At 33.7% G+C, this 16,604-nt stretch overlaps 1 protein-coding gene across 3 annotated transcripts in view; it reads right to left on the reverse strand.

Moving 5' to 3' along the window:
- The window catches only part of TAF4B (TATA-box binding protein associated factor 4b), a 113,469-nt gene that overhangs the window by 14,750 nt on the left and 82,115 nt on the right, over positions 1-16,604 (reverse strand). For all 3 annotated transcript variants that reach the window (XM_025038666.1, XM_006920014.3, XM_025038664.1), the window contains one exon: positions 7,074-7,184. In XM_025038666.1, the coding sequence (XP_024894434.1) occupies positions 7,074-7,184 (111 nt within the window). The remainder of the gene's footprint in view (positions 1-7,073; positions 7,185-16,604) is intronic.

Raw genomic sequence — 16,604 nt, forward strand, 5'->3', positions numbered from 1 at the left:
GTTGTAAGGATTAGCATAGCGGAGGAAAAGTAGCTATCTACTACACAGATTTCTTCAAAAACCCAGAGGCAGTTCTGGGATCCCATTAAGCAATTCTTTTATTGAGTACCTATGACATCCTAAGACACTAAGGGTATAATATTAAATCATGATGAACAGAGAGAGAATGTTTGTACTACTAACTCTGACTGATAAATTTCTTCTCAGATATATTAAAATTAGTGGCCCAGGTGAAATCTCTGGCTGTCTATGAAAATGACTATAAATATTTTTCTTTTTCATAAGAATGAAAGTAAATTTTTCAAAAGAGCAGGCATTCAATATAAATTTGCCAAATTAATAGAAATTATTTCTTCTTAGCTAATTCAAACCTTGTCATATACTTGTTATGTATCAAAGCTCAGGAAATTTTTATTCAAAATACAATGCATTTATTACTTTTACACTACAAGAATGCCCAATATGAAATGCCTTATTTTCAAGGCACACAAAAAAGCATAGTACAGAAGAAATGCATGGACCCTTAATTGTGGGGAGAAAGAGCAAAATTGTTATCAATATTTAACATTCATTTCTGAAATAAAATTCTACTGTGGAAAAAATACATTTGTCTGAAAGTAGAACTGATCTTCAATCAGATATTCTAATTTATTGCTAAATAAAGTTTCATAAAAGCCCTTTCTCCTCTTATCTCTAAAAGTTAAAATTACACAAGGTAAACTCTAACCTACTTCTACATGGAAAGAGCATATATTTATACACATGATAATTTCTTTGTTTTGGTTAGCAAATGAACACTATTTTAAGCAATACATATTGGACACATGAATACTATAATCAACATGTAGCTGATTTGGTACTGTAACCACTTACTTTTTAAAGAAATACCAGGATTTTCAAGCCAATTGACTAATTAAATGTTCTCAGGAGGCCTCACTTGTTTGGAAAAATGCATTAAAACTGCATGCTGACATTCTAAAGTTTGTACTTTCAAAGCTCCAAAAAGATATGATTTTATGTCTAAAGATATGATTTTTTACATGTTACATGGTTAAAAGAAAACCCATCTTTACATTCAACAAAACTAAAGAAACTTGTTATGAATGTTGGATCATTTAATAAGTTACATGAACTCTTTGAAAGTACTGCTAATATGGAAAAAAGATGCTTTCTCATCCAAGAATCTAAAATTAAGACAGAAAGTAAAGTTATTAATGTCTTAATATTCCAAAGGACCCCAAACACATCACCTAAGCAATATGCACACATATAAATACTATAAATCTTAAAGTATCTGTATAGTCTATATTAAGTTAAAAACTAACTTCATATATATATATTCTTATATACAACTTCAAACCTCAGCAGTAAATTAAGGACAAATTCAAGTACTCTAAGTAGTAAATTTTAACTATATCCCTCCCTTAAAGCCAACAGGCTTATGGTATAAATATTTGGTTCAAAATGATAACTAGTACCTGTTGCTTTTGGCCAGAATAATGAGACGGCGGCTGATGCTATTCAACTTTACAAAGACTTCTGAGACTATCAAATATAAATCTGTAAGAGGCTAGTTTAATACATATATTGTACAAACAGAAAAATCTTTTTAAGGACAAAAAGCATCATTTTTGCTTTGTTTTACATAACAGAAAAAAAAACACTAAAGGATGAAGTGTACAACTAATTTCTCCAAATTTATTATTATTATTGTTGATTTATTACATGCAAAAATGGTAATCAATGAACGCTAAAGGTACTAAACTTAATTTTCTGAATTTCAGTATTTTTAAAATCATTATCATTCTACTCAACCTTCCAAACTGAAAGCTCTCCCCAGCAGTAGAACAAAACCTGCATATGAACTAAGAGGTCACTCTACAAAGAACTAGATTCTACCTCTCTCTCCTATGGGATTATATGCTTAGAATAGCAAATTTAAGTGAAAGAGTTAAGATTTCAGGTTCCCATCTAGAAAGAAGCCAACAAAAACTAAAGCCTTGGTTTCCAAGGTGCAGAATATTAAAAATACAATGGTTCACATGTCATCTTTGCATTGAGAGGGAATAAAACAAGTGAATAAAGGGCTTTAAACAATCTTGACTAATGTAATTTAAGCTTGGAGAGGCAAATAAATCATCAGTATTCTTAAAGACTGAAAAAGCATACAACAGACTTTTTTCTAGTTTCCCATTTTTAAACAATTGCCTTTAAAGTTAAAACACCATTAAAAAAAAAATCAACAAAAAAGATAGTAGTCTTCTGCTAATTTCAAAATAAGTATTGTATTAAAATGTCACCAGCTCATTAAAGAAATGGATGTTTTCAATTCAGGTTGGCACTGCTTAAAGTACTGGCTGTTGAATAATTCAGTAAGTCTGACAACTGTATAAGTTTAAAGTCCAGAAAATACAGGGAAAATATACATGCCTAAATTCTCAAATCTGAAGAAGCACCAAGCAAACAACACTTCAATATACTTATATCCAAGTTAGAACACATCTGGTTGAAATTTAAAAACAATTTTGCATTTTGATGCTGATAAATCACATAAACTGATTTTTATCACTGTTTGAACACCAACAGTGCATTTCTCTTTCATACCCCACCCTATGAACCTTCTCAGATTCAAACATACAAGCAATGAAAACACTTAAAACTCTCTGATTATTATAAACCAGAAAATGCTTAATGTTTCTAAAGTTTGTGACAACCTCAAATGAGACAAAGAAGAGAAGCTCTGAAGAGATTAATGGATAATACTTCGAATTTATTATGGACCACTAGTACTACTTATGAATACTATTAAAAGCTAACATAATGGTACTATTACTATGATGACAACAATGGCAGTTTATTAAGCCTGTACTTTAGGCCAGGAACTAATTAAGCACTTTATATAATCTAATCCCTAAAACATTATACGGCAGGTATTACACCCATTTTCAGATGGGGATAAATGAACTGTGAGGTTCAAAGAACTTGTCAATAGTTATAAAACTTAGAGAGTGAAGAATCAAACCTAGATCTGAGTCCAAAGCACATGTACTCATCCCTCATGCTATGATGCTCCCCCACAAAGCAAACATTTAAACAGAATTGGTCGTATAATGATATCATATAGAAAAATAAGACAGGAACGTAGACATCCCTGTAACTTTTTTCAGGTGTTGTAATATTATAAATAATAACAACTATGTAGATTAAAAAAATACAAATAACTACTCTTGCCACGAAAGAAAAAAGTATGCTAAATAGGCCATATATATGGAAACATGCTTAATGCTGAAATAGCATGTCCCAGTTTTAATAAAATATTTACACGCATTTAAATACAAACAGACCACAAATAAAGGGCAGTGGATCATCCTGTGCCAGATAAGTAGAAACATAAAAAACTCTCTACTGCACTAGTTTTTACCATATTTTTAAATATACAGTATTAAGATCCAGAATCTTGAGGACATTAGGCGGAATGAAATAAACCAATAACAAAAAGACAAATACTGTGACATCTAAGTAGTCAAATGCACAGAATCAAAGTAGAATGGTGGTGACAAGGGACTGGGGAAAGAAAGTGGGGAGTTGTTTTGCCAGATAAAAAAGTTCTGGAGCTATGTTGCACAACAATGTGAAAATGCTTAACACTACTGAACTGTACACTAAAAATGATTAAGATGGTATAACAAAAGAGATTAAAAATGATTAAGATGGTATAATAAATAGCCATAGATAGATACACATCAATAGAGTACTCTTGCTGCATTAATACAGTAGCTACTGGTTGCAAGTGACTATTAAAATTTACAGTAAGGTTTTTTTTTTTAGGGCCTCTCCCCACTGTGCCCTTTAGCTACTCCAGACCTGCACTAATTCTGGGCAGTAATTCCATCAGCTCTGGCCAAAGTTCTGGAATTGAGAGCCTGACCTAAGGCTCCTTCTCACACTGAAGCCAAAAACATCCCCATCAAAGAAAATGGCTGGGAACTGGTAAGGGTATCCTCATCATCTCCCCAAAAATGATGTGTTGTAATTAAAAAAAAGAATGAATGCTGAGTAGGCAGAACAACATATGTTCACTACATGAACTAATAGAATTTATATTAATTTTTAAAAATTAAAACTTTATTTCCTCAATCACATAGCCACAGCTCAATTGCTCAACAGCCACATCGGCTATTCAAGACAACACAGACACCGAACATTTTCATCACAGAAAGATCTATTAGATAGCACTGGCTCAGAGTATATAGAAACAAACTCAAATATATATGGGAATTTGAATTTGATACAAAACTGTGTGTGATAAAGGTGGCATTTTGAATCAGCGGAGAAAGAATGACTGAGTAAATAGTGTTGGAATGATTTATTAACCTGGGAGAGAATGGGGAAGAACTGAGGTAATAAAGCAAAATCCATATCTCATCTCTTATTCAAAAGAAATTCTGAATGAATCAAACATTTGCAATTAAAAAGTAAAATGTTAAAAGTACTAACATAATTCTAATCAAGAAAGGTACAAACTTCTAGTTGTAAAAGGGGGATGTAATATATATCATGGTAGCTACAGTTAATAATACTTTATCATACATTTCAAAATTGTTAGGAGAGTAAATCTTAAAAGTTCTTAAAAGAAAAATTGTAACTATGTGTGGTGATGAATGTTAACTAGACTTAACTGTGGTGATTAATTCATAAAACACAATATATCAAATCATTATATTATACATCGAAAATAATATGAAGTTAAGTGTCAATTATATCTCAATTAAGGGAGCAAAAAGCTTTCTAAATACAATAAAAGCCCAGGAAACAAAAACAAGAACTCATTTTTTAAAAATGAAAATAAAAACTTTTAGATGAATAATGCCCAGAAAACTGAAATGTAGAGTGTGGTATGAAGCATTTTCTTAATCAATTAAAAAATATATCTCAGTGGGAAAAAGTAAATTGAAAGTGCCAATATATATAGAAAAAGATGCCTGATTCTACTCATAATTTAAACATTATTAAAAATTGCATTTTCAAACAGATGGCAAAGATTATCCCCAGTGTTAATGAGAGTGTAGGAGAATTGGCATGAAATGAGTATAAAAACTGATAAAACTTATTCAGAGGGTGATTTAAAAATATTTATCAAAAATCAAAAGCAGCAAATAATACTTATGAATAGAACAATAATGGGTCTAGGATTGACTTTAAAATAACCAAACGACTGTAAAACTTACCTGTGGAAATTGGTGTGAATATCAATGGAACAAGATTAGGAATACATTTATAGTAGTTGTAGCAGGGTGGTGGGTATACAGGGATTCATTATCTTTCACTCACTCTTTCTTTGTATATGTTTGCATTTGTCCAAAAAGTTTTTCCTAGTATGCATACCCCTTAATCCAAGAATTCCATTTCTGGGAATTAGCCTACAGTTACTTAGACAAGCATACAATAGGTACAAGAATGTTCTCTGAGGCAATAAAAGCAAAAACATGCAAACAACCTAAATGCCCATTAGAGAACTGATTGGATAAATTATGTTTATCTAAACACAGTATAGTCCTCCCTTGGTATCCGCAGGGTATCGGTTCCAGGACCCTCACAGATAGATGTTCAAGTCTCTTATATAAAATGGCATAGCATTTGCATACAACCTTCACACATCCTCCCGTATACTTTAATAATCTCTAGAGTACTTTTAATGCAATGTAAATACTATGTAAATTGTCATATTGTATTATTTATGGAATAATGACAAGAAAAAGGTCTGTACACATTCAGTACAAACAGAACTTTCATAGGCCTAACTATATAATACACATCAGCAATAATGTAACTTTTTTTTCAAATATTTTCAATGAACAGTTTGTTGAATTCAAGGATGCAGTCTCCATGGATACAGCAGGTTGACCATAGTCATACTTTTAAAAGTACAGAGATAAATTATATATGGAGGGAGATTATGGAAAGGTGGGAAAATATTAAGGGAAGAACAATAAGTATAGTTTAACTACATTTAAGTAAAAATAAAATCAAACGTGGATTTGTGAATGCGTATGAGATATGTGCCTACATTCCAAAAATTTCTATAAGGCTATGTGAAAACCTTAATGGTTACAACTGATTGGGCGGGGGATGGGAGATTGGAAATCTGTAAGGCGTAAACGTTTATTTTTTTCAAACATTTTATATTGTTAATTTTTTTTGCAGGTAAACACACTGCATTCATTACATTTATAATGAAAAATAACTAGGTTTTTAAAAACCCTTCTACTGAGATGTCATTCATTTAGGAACTGTCAATGTTAAGGGTCAATGCTGTGAAAGCGCCTGTCTCAAAGCACACTTCAATCTTACAGAGCAGAACAGAAAAGCTGCAGTTCTCACTGCTGACCCTATCTAAGGGCTCTTACCGTACCTCTATCTCAGCCCTGATGATCAAACTGAAAACCTAACACGATATCAAATAATTGCCCTAAAGATGCAAGTGAGATCCTTCCTGGGTGTTAAACAATTAACAATATTTATTGAGTATATATGTGCCTAGTTCTGTGGGGGATATAAAAAAATAGGATTATAGTCTTGCTCAAGAAGTTTAAAACCTCATAGAAAAAAATATGCATACAGAGTATAGAGAATAATTAATGCTATGCAGACATATTATGCACTCAGAAAAGGAGAATTCAGTGTGGGAAAGAATAGTCAGGGCTCATGGAAAAAATAAGACAGAGTCAATCTTAATACACACACTGGATTTAGATACATAGAAGGGAGAGGATTACAGGGAACTACCAGAAAGAATGCACGGAATAAAAAATTGAGATAGACTCAGTATGACTAGAGATGGGGGTGGGTAGGAAGAATTATAAAATGAGTAATATGTAGGAGTAAAGTTCAAGGTGATATATTTTTATCAAACCAATCAAATATTTAAGATTTTATAAAATAAGCAAAGGGGAATTTTCATAAGTGTTTGGCAGCAATAGTGTGCGAGGTGCGGTAAACTATTTGCATGTCTTTGTTCCTTTTTGCTTGTTTTCTTGACATGAAAAATAAAATAACAAACATTGTTTCAATACCTCATTTCCAGACCCAGATTCTAGTGGTCTCTTTTTCCTTGGTCCAATAGCTGCAAGAGCTGTAAGGTTAGCATCTCTATGCTGTATCTGCGCAAGCTCCAACTGTTGTAACTAGAAGATGGAATGAAAAAAAAAAAGCAACATTTACACACAGTCATGCTCAGAGGAGGAATGAAACTGATCTCTAAGCCTGTTTCTATGTTCCTCACCAAATAAGCTATAGTGTAAAACAGACATTAGACTTTCCTAACATCCAAAGGCACATCATTTCCTGATTCATTTACTCCAACAAACTTTTAGTCCTGAATCTCTGAACCTCTAAGAAGCAGAATTTAGGTAAGGAAGAAGTACAGAGTAGAGGAAAAAGAAGAAAGGCATCTAGAACTTAATCTCTTAGTTTAGTCAGAGGTAAGAAATGCATGAAGAATAAATTAAACAGTAAATTGGAGAGAAATTGTTGAAATTATTGTCAACCTTTTAAGATTAAAAATAAAGACAATTTTTAATATTTTACAGGAAACAATTCAGTGCTGTATGATTTACAAAGCACTTCTCTAAAAATTAACTCATTCAACTCAACCACACTGAAAGATACATATTAATTGTTATAACATGGAAATTATATATATACTTCATCTCTCCTCCCCCGCCCCCGCTTTTTTTTACTAAGGAAGACAGTGAGGCTCTAAGAGTTTAGAAAAACTTCATAAAGGTCACACAAATATTAAGAGGGAAAAAAAGAACTCAGAGGCAAGTGTTCTCATTATAAACCTTTTTAATACAGCACACTTTCTCACGGATTTACTCTGTATCTCTTCATGCCAAAAACTGAAAGTGAGTTAGCACTGTTTTGTTGTATAGCTTTCATCATTCTTAATCCAAAATGACCAAATCTGCAGAGTATAATTTTTTAGTATGTAGGTACTAAACTATACAGGGGTATTAACGAAAGATACACCACTAAAAGTCAGAGAAATAAGACATTAAAACTGAAAAATAAAAGCATGAAATACAGTATCATTTTACCAAGGCAGGTAAGTGTCAAATGGTATTCTTTAAAAAAAAAAAAAAAAATTTGAAAAGCACTGATTTAGTCTAATCTTATAAAATATCACTACACAGATCCTTAAGCTTTTCCAGAAGAGGAAGAATGCTCAATTCCTATCAAAATCTTATTACGATGGAGGGAAAGGAAGAAAGAACCTGACCCTGGTTACTAGAGAAATATTCAAACAGGATCAGACTTCAAGACAGTCAACTGAAAGTAACCTACTGGGGAGCCTTTTACACACACACACACACACACACACAATTCTTTTAAAAGAGCATTAATCAAATTTTTAACATATTTAAAAAAATATTTAACATATTAAAAAAAAAGCAGGATGAAAATAGGAAATAGTACGTGATGAAACAAGCAGTCTCTAGGAAATATAATGTAAAGGTCACTTCAGGTTATTTTAGATGATGACAAAGAATAAGCCATAAGTAACTGAATCTGTGGTAAAGCAGAAAACACTAAAGAAAATGAATTAAGAACCATTTCCATTTGCTCTACAAATTACAGGGCAGTTATCCATCTTCTAAACTGTGTGTTTACTTAGCTGTAAACTATCTTTTGTTGATGCTGACCTTTTAAATCAAATATATGGTTTTAGAGTCCGATGCTGTCACATCCTGAAATTCTAGTGACAAAATATGATTTTAGTTAATCTACCCTGCAGCACAAATCAAACAAGCTATATTTTAAAGTCATCCCCTGTAGAGAAATGGTATTTGCAAGATAGTCACACCAAATAAAAAGTTTTTAAATTGACCTCAAATTTCTCTCCCTGTGTAGTAAAACATTTTCTCCCACTCTGCAAATTAAACTTTGGTTTTCTGAAATTTCACACATGATATGGTAGAAGATTCTTCAAAACTCTAGCAAAAATCAAACTGAATATAGTTTTGATTGGCCCTATATTTACAATTAACTTTCTCAAAAACAAATGTATCTCGTCCAGCACAATATGGAAAAACTAGGCATTTTTAATTGGAACAGAAGGAAGTTCCGTGCATTAATGCAGACTTGGCACACACAGTGGATGAAGATGAAGCTCAGTTCAGTAAAAACAGTCCACCATTGAGTTAGAGGTTTGGAAACAGGATTGCAAAAGACATGATTACCTACACAGAAAACCTCAAGTTAGCTACAAAAAATTGAAAATCGAAATCCTCCTATAACTAATAAATGAGTTTTGCAAGGTTTCAAGATGCAAGGTCAATATATACAATAATCCTATTTCTAAATACCATTAAGGTGCATTTGGAAAAATTAGTTTTTAAAAATGCCACTTATAGCGCCTCACCAAATGAAATACTTAGTATAAATCTAATGTACAGATATTTGTATGTTATAAATCGTAAAACGAAGATAAAAGTAAGAAAAGAAAATAGGTAAGTAGAGAGACATATTGTGTTCATAGATTATAAGAGTCAACACAATTAATTTTAATTCTCTCCAAACTGATCTACAGATTTATTAATTTTTTATAGATATGAATAAGTTGATTCTAAAATTTATATGGGAAGGCAAAGGAACTGAAAAGCTAAGTTGGTTTTCAAAAAAGTATACAAAATTGGAAGAATTACTATGCATAATTTTAAGAATTATTGTAAGGTTACAGAAATCAAAATAATGTGGTATTGACAAAGGACAGACACATAAATTAATGAGACAAAACAGAGAACTGATAAATAGATCCATATAAATATTGCGAATTGATTTTGTGGAAAACAATTCAATTGAAAAATCAGTCTTTTCAACAAATATTGGTGCAACTGTACATCTACAAGCAGAAAAAAAAAACTATCTTGACCTCAACACCTCACCTTTTACATAAAAATTAACTCTAAATGTAAACTACAAACTTCTATCAAAAGGCAGAAGAGAAAATCTTCATAACTTGGGGCCTGGCAAGGAGTTCTTAGTTCTTGACACTCAAACTAGTTCCATTAAAAAAAATTCTTTTTCTTTTGATGAACTGAACTTCATCAAATTTAAAATTTTGGCACTATAAAAGAAATACTTAAGAAATAACGAAATAACAACTTATTTTATTTCTTCCCCTCTACCTATATGCCTTTTATTTCATTTTCTTGCCTTATTGTACTGGCAAGGACTTACAATATAGTGTTGAATAACAGTGATAAAAGCAGACATTCTTGCCTTTTTCTAATCTGAAAGAATGCTGTCAGTCTTTCACCATTAAGAATGATGTTATGAGTTCCAGTAAGGATAGTAGAGTACGTAAACACTGTGCTTGCTTCCTCTCATGACCACATCAAAATTACAACAAAACTACAAAACAACCATCATTGAGAATCACCTGAAGTTTAGCGGAAAGAAGTCCTATAACTAAGGGTATACAGAAGAAGCCATGTGGAGACTGGTAGGAGGGACAGAGACTCAGAACAGGATCCACACCCATGTATGGCAGTTAAAAATTGGTAGGGATATCTCAGCTGCAGAAGTCCCTCCTGAGGAGCGAGGAGTCCCAGTGCTTGGAAGAGAAATACTCATAACTTCTGGCTGTAAAAACCAGTGGAGATAGTGGCTGAGTAAGATAAAGGGCTGCTGGAGACCCAGGGATTCCTTTTAAAGGTTCCGCATATGAACTTACTTGTTGATGGTTTCACCTGCTGGGAGATCCAGAGCTGTGACAGCAGTGTGAAGGGTGCCAGGGACATATGAGGAAGAACTGAATTGTTTGGCTTCAGGGCAAGGGCTGGAGGGGCAGCTTTCTCCCAGATAAAAGTTAGGGTAGAAACCTATGTTTATCAACATAGTTAACACTGTTTGCCCTGCCCCGGTGATTCTGAGGCCTCACCCCACCTGAGCCACTTCCGGTGGCTTTTCCATACAAAATGCCTATCTTGGCTCAAGCTGCAGACAGACTTTCCTAGAATCTCGCAAAGGTTCGTAAACCCCAAATAAACAGCACTGGCCTCAGTGTGCCCTGTAGCTCTTGCTAAGCAGCCCCAAGCTTGGCACTAGCAGCAGCCAGCCTCGGTTCACAGCTTAGCCTCTCCCAGGCACTTCCAAGCCCAGCACAAGCAGTGACCATCTGCAGATCACTTTGTAGCACATACTAACTGGCCCTAGGCATGGCACAGACAGCAGCTGACTTTGAATAACAACGGAGACCCTCTAACGAGATCCCAGAACCAACATATCCAGTGACAACCTTCAGACCACACCAGACCACCATCCAACCGCCTCCACAAATGACACATCCAAAGGGCAGACTGGGCAGGCATCAGAGCCCTGCTAAAGCAAATCTTGCTCCAGAGGATCAGCTCCTGCACAATAGCTCCTTCACGGTAGTCACAGCCAGTCCTCACAACCAATCAGCTTGAGGTTTAATCCCTTCTATTGACATGCAAACAGCAACAAAGGCTCAATTACAACAGGAGGGCACACACAACCCACACAAGGGACACACCTGGAGGAACTGGCTCAGGTAACCACAGGTCACCTACTAAATAAGGCCACTCTACTAAGACTGGAAGATATAGAAGCTTTGCCTAACACATAGAAACAAACACAGGGAAGCAGCTAAAATGGGGAGACAAAGAAAAATGTTCCAAATGAAAAAAAACAGAACAAATCTCCAGGAAAAGAACTAAAACAAAATGGAGATAAGCAATCTACCAGATACAGAGTTCAAAACACCGGATATAAGGATGCTCAATTAACTTAAGGGAAGAGTAGATGAAGTTGGTAAGAACTTAGAGATAGAACACATAAAAAAGAACCAGTCAGAAATGAAGACTGAAATGAAGAATACATTAGAGGGAATCAACAGTAGATTACATGAAACAGAGGATCGAATCCGCAATTTAGAAGATAAGGTAGCAGAAAACACCCAATCAGAACAGCAACAAGAAAAAAGAATCCAAAAAATGAGGATAATTTAAGGGGACTGTGGAATAACATCAAGCATACCAACATTCACATCATAGGAGTACCAGAAGAAGAAGAGAGAGAGAGCAAAGAATTGAAAACCTATTTGAAGAAATAATGACAAAAATGTCACTAACCTGGTGAAGGAAACAGAATACAAGCCCAGGAAGCACAGAGAGTCCCAAACAAGATGAACCCAAAGAGGCTTACACCAACACACCTCAAAAAGTTAAAGACAAAGAATCTTAAAAGCAGCAAGAGAAAAGCATCTAATTTACCTATAAGGGAGCTCTCATACGACTATCAGCTGCTTTTACAGCAGAAACTTTGCAGGCCAGAAAGGACGGGCACGAAATACTCAAAGTGATGAAAAGTAAGGACCTACAACCAAGATTACACTATCCAGCAAAGTTATTATTTAAAATCAAAGGACAGACAGAGCCTCCCAGACAAGAAAAAGCTAAAGGAGTTCATCACTACCAAATTAGTATTAAAAGACATGTTAAAGGGTCTTTGTTAAGAAGAAAAAAAAATAAAAAATATGAATAATAAAATAGCAATAACTACATATCTATCAACAATTACTTTCAATGCACATGGATTAAATGCATCAAATGACATAGGGTGGCTGAATGGATAAGAACAACCTGACACATGCTGTCTACAAGAGACTCACTTCAGATAAAAGACACATATAGATTGAAGGTAAAGAGATGGAAAAAGATATTTTATATAAATAGAACTAAAAAAAAAAAAAGCTGGAGTAGCAATACTTATACTAGACAAAAGACTTTAAAACAAAGGCTGTACCAAGAGACAAAGAAGGATCCAATAATCCCATTTCTGTGTATTTATCCAAGGAAACCCAAAATACTATTTTGAAGGGACATGTGTATCCATATGTTCATTGCAATATTTACAGGAGCCAAGATATGAAGGTAAACTGGGTGTCCATCAATGAATAAATGGATAAAGAAGAGGTGGCACATATATACAATGGAGTATTACTCAGCCATAAAATATAAAATCTTGCCATCTACAACAACATGAATGGACCTAAAGGGTATTATGCTGAGTAAAATAAGTCAGAGAAAAACAAATGCCATATGATTTTATTTACTTGTGGAACAAGAAAGAACAAAATAAACAAACAAAACAGACAAATTCATATATAGAGAACATTTTTAGGGTTACCAAAAAGAAGGGGGTTGGGGGAATAGGTGAAAAAGGGGAAGAGAGTAGGAAGTGCAAACTGGCAATTACAAAGTAGTCATGGGGATATAAAGTACAGAATAGGGAATATAGTCAATAATAGTGTAATAACTATGTATGATGTCAGATGGGTATTAGATTGGGGCAATAACTTCAGAAAAATATTAGTGGTAAGGTTTTAATAGCTTCCTTTTATCAGATTGAGGAAGTCCCTTTTATTCCTAGAGTACTGAGAGGTATTATTATTAATGGGTGTTGAAATTTGTCAAATGGATTTTTGCATCAATTCATATGATCACGTTTTTTCTTTCTTTGATTGTTAATATAGTGAATTCTATTGACTGATTTTTGAATATTAAAACAGCTTTGCATTCCTGGGGTAATCTCCACGTGGTCATGATATATTATTTTTATATATCACTGATTTGATTTCCTAATATTTTGTTGAGGAGGTTTACATTTATGTTTATAAGAAATACTGGTTTATAGCTTTCTTGTTTTGTAATGTCTTTCTGGTTTTGGTGTCAGGGTAATGCTGCCTTCATAAAATGAATTAGAAGAGTTTCTCTTACTTTCTGGAAGAGACTGAGTGGAAGTGGTAATAATTCTGAAAATGTTTGGAAGAATTAAGTAAAATGATCTGTGCTTAGAGATTTCTTTATTGGAAGGTTTTAACTATAAATTCAATTTATTTAAAAATTATTGAACTATTGAGGCTCTATCTACTTCATCTTGGCCAACTTTCGATAGTGGGCGCTTTTCGAGAAATCGGTCATTTCATGTAAATCGTCAAACTATTTGCATAGAGTTGTTCACTGCATTCCCTTCTTATCCTATTGACATCTGTAGTCTATCATGATTTCCCATCTTTTGCTTCCTGATATTGGTGATATATGTATTTTTGTCCTTATCAATCTTACTAGAGACTTACCAATTTTGTTGATCAAAGCACCGGCTTTGGTTTGACTTTCATTCCTTCTGTTTATAAGTCATTGATTTCTGTGTTTTACTGTAATTTCACTCCCTCTTGCTTGCTTTGGATGTATACTGCTCTTTTTCCAGTTTCTTAAGGTAAAAGCTTAGATTATTGACTTTAAAACTTTCTTCTTTTCTAACAAAAGTATTTTTCCCAGCCTTTAACTTACCTATATTACTACATTTGAAGTGAGTTTCTTATAGACAGATACAGTTCAGTCACAGTTTTCAAACCCATTCTGATAATCTCTATCTTTTAATTGGAATATTTAGACCACTTATACTTACATAATGATTTAGATATGTTTGGATTTAGATCTACCATTTTATTATTTGTTTTGTTTCTTCCCTCTGTTTTTCATTTGTTTCCCCTTTCTTACTTCTTTTGGGTTATTTAAACATTTTTATTACTTCAATTTAATTTATTGTTTTTTGGTATATCTCTTTATATAGTTTTAAAAAACTTTTAGTGGTTGCTCTAGAGATTACAATTACATACTTTAATTTTCTATCTATTTAGATTTAATATTTTACCACTTCAAGTGGAATACAGACACTTTACCCACGTCTTTTTATTCACACTTGTTATAGTTGGTTTGATATATTACATATACATACATTGAAATTTCCTGCCAATGCTGTAATTTTGCTTTCAATTAAACATGTTTTTAGAAATTAACAACCAGAACAATAGTCTGTAATACCATTTCTGTTGTTCCTTCTTCATTTCTAAATAGTTTAAGTTTTCCTTTGGTATCATTTCACTTTATTGTGAAGAACTTTCTTAAGCAATTATATTAGAGCAGGTCTACTGGCAACAGATTGTATTCATGTTCCTTCTTCTGAGGATGTCTTTATTTCACCTTCATTACTGTAGGATACTTTTACTGGACATAGAATTCTGTGTTGGTTGACAGTTCTTTTCTTTCAGCACTTTAAAAATATTTTGCTAATTCCTTCTGGTCTCCATGGTTTCTGACAGAAAATCTAGTCATTTGAATTACTATTCCCCTAGTATCCTTTTCTAAAGGTAGTCTCAAAATTTTTTGTATGTCTTTAGTTTTCTGAGCTTGACTGTAATGTGAATGAGCCAGAGTTTCTTTGTCATTATCCTGTTCGGTTTGGGGAGGGGGTTTCGCTAAGCTTCTGGAATCTATCAGTTTATGGCTTTCTTTAAATTTGGGGGTAGGAGGATTTAGCTATTATTTTTTTCAAAACAATTTTTAGCATTTTATTCTTTCTCTTCTTATGGACTTCAATAACAAATGTCAAACCTTTGGTTATTGTCCTGCAAGTCTCTGAGGTTCCATTTTTTGTTTTAATCTATTTCTCTCTCTGTTTTTTAGATTAGGTAAATTCTATTTATCCATCTTCAAGTCCACTGACTCTTTCCTCTGCCATCTCTTTCCAGATATTCAGCCTATCCAGTGAGTGATTTGTTTCAGTTGTCACTTTCAGCTATAAAATTTCCACTTTAGACCTTTGTCCTTTATATGTTCTATTTCTTTGCTGGGACTTTCTATTTTTCCAATCATTTCAAAAGTGTGTTCAATTGCTTCTTGGAGTAGTTTTATAGTAGCTACTTTAAAGTGTTTGTCAGATAATTCTAACATCTATGTTATCTTGGGGTTTCCATGTTGATCGTTTCTTCCCATGAGAGTAGAAATGTTTCTGGTTCTTCATGCCAAGCAATTGTATCATAATCTGAATATTTCAAATATTATGTTATAAGACTCTGGGTGTTCTTTAAATCCTTTAGATAATTGTTTTTTTGTTGTTGCTGTTGTTGTTTTCAGCAGGCAAAACAGGTCAGTTAGTTTTAGGCCACAAGTTCAAAGTTGACTTCTGTGGTCTGTGACTTCAACATCAGATCAGTTTTCAAAACCTTTGCAATGCTACTTGGATCTGTCCCAAAAGCATGCCACTCAGTGGTCAGTTTAGGACCTGGCAGTGGTTTGTTAGTTCAGTTCTTAAAGTCTTTGGTATGCTGATTAGAATCAGCTCTACATATGGCAAATGTGTAGCTCAAAAGTAGGAGTTTAAAACAACGATATGGGACTGCTTTCCTGAGCTCTTCCCTTTCCACAATCTTCCCAGAAATTTCCAGTTCCCTGGGGCTCCTCTTTATGGTACTCCAGCCAGAAAACTGGAGTTTTAGTTAACATGCTTTGCTGCACAATTCTGCGACTCAGGCCATGTCTAGGGTCAAGCAGCAGAAAGAATGAGAGTGGAAAGTCAGGGGGTAGGAGAGGTGGATGGCAACTTTGCCACTTGTTTGGTGATATTTTGAATTCTCATCCTCCCCAATTTGCCTACTATTTACTTTTCAAAGCCCTCAAATAGCCGCTCCATGCACTCTGTCCAGGTTTTACATCTGTATTCAGTGGGAGAGACAA

This window comes from Pteropus alecto, unplaced genomic scaffold (assembly GCF_000325575.1).
Source record: "Pteropus alecto unplaced genomic scaffold, ASM32557v1 scaffold146, whole genome shotgun sequence".
Taxonomy (NCBI): domain Eukaryota; kingdom Metazoa; phylum Chordata; class Mammalia; order Chiroptera; family Pteropodidae; genus Pteropus; species Pteropus alecto.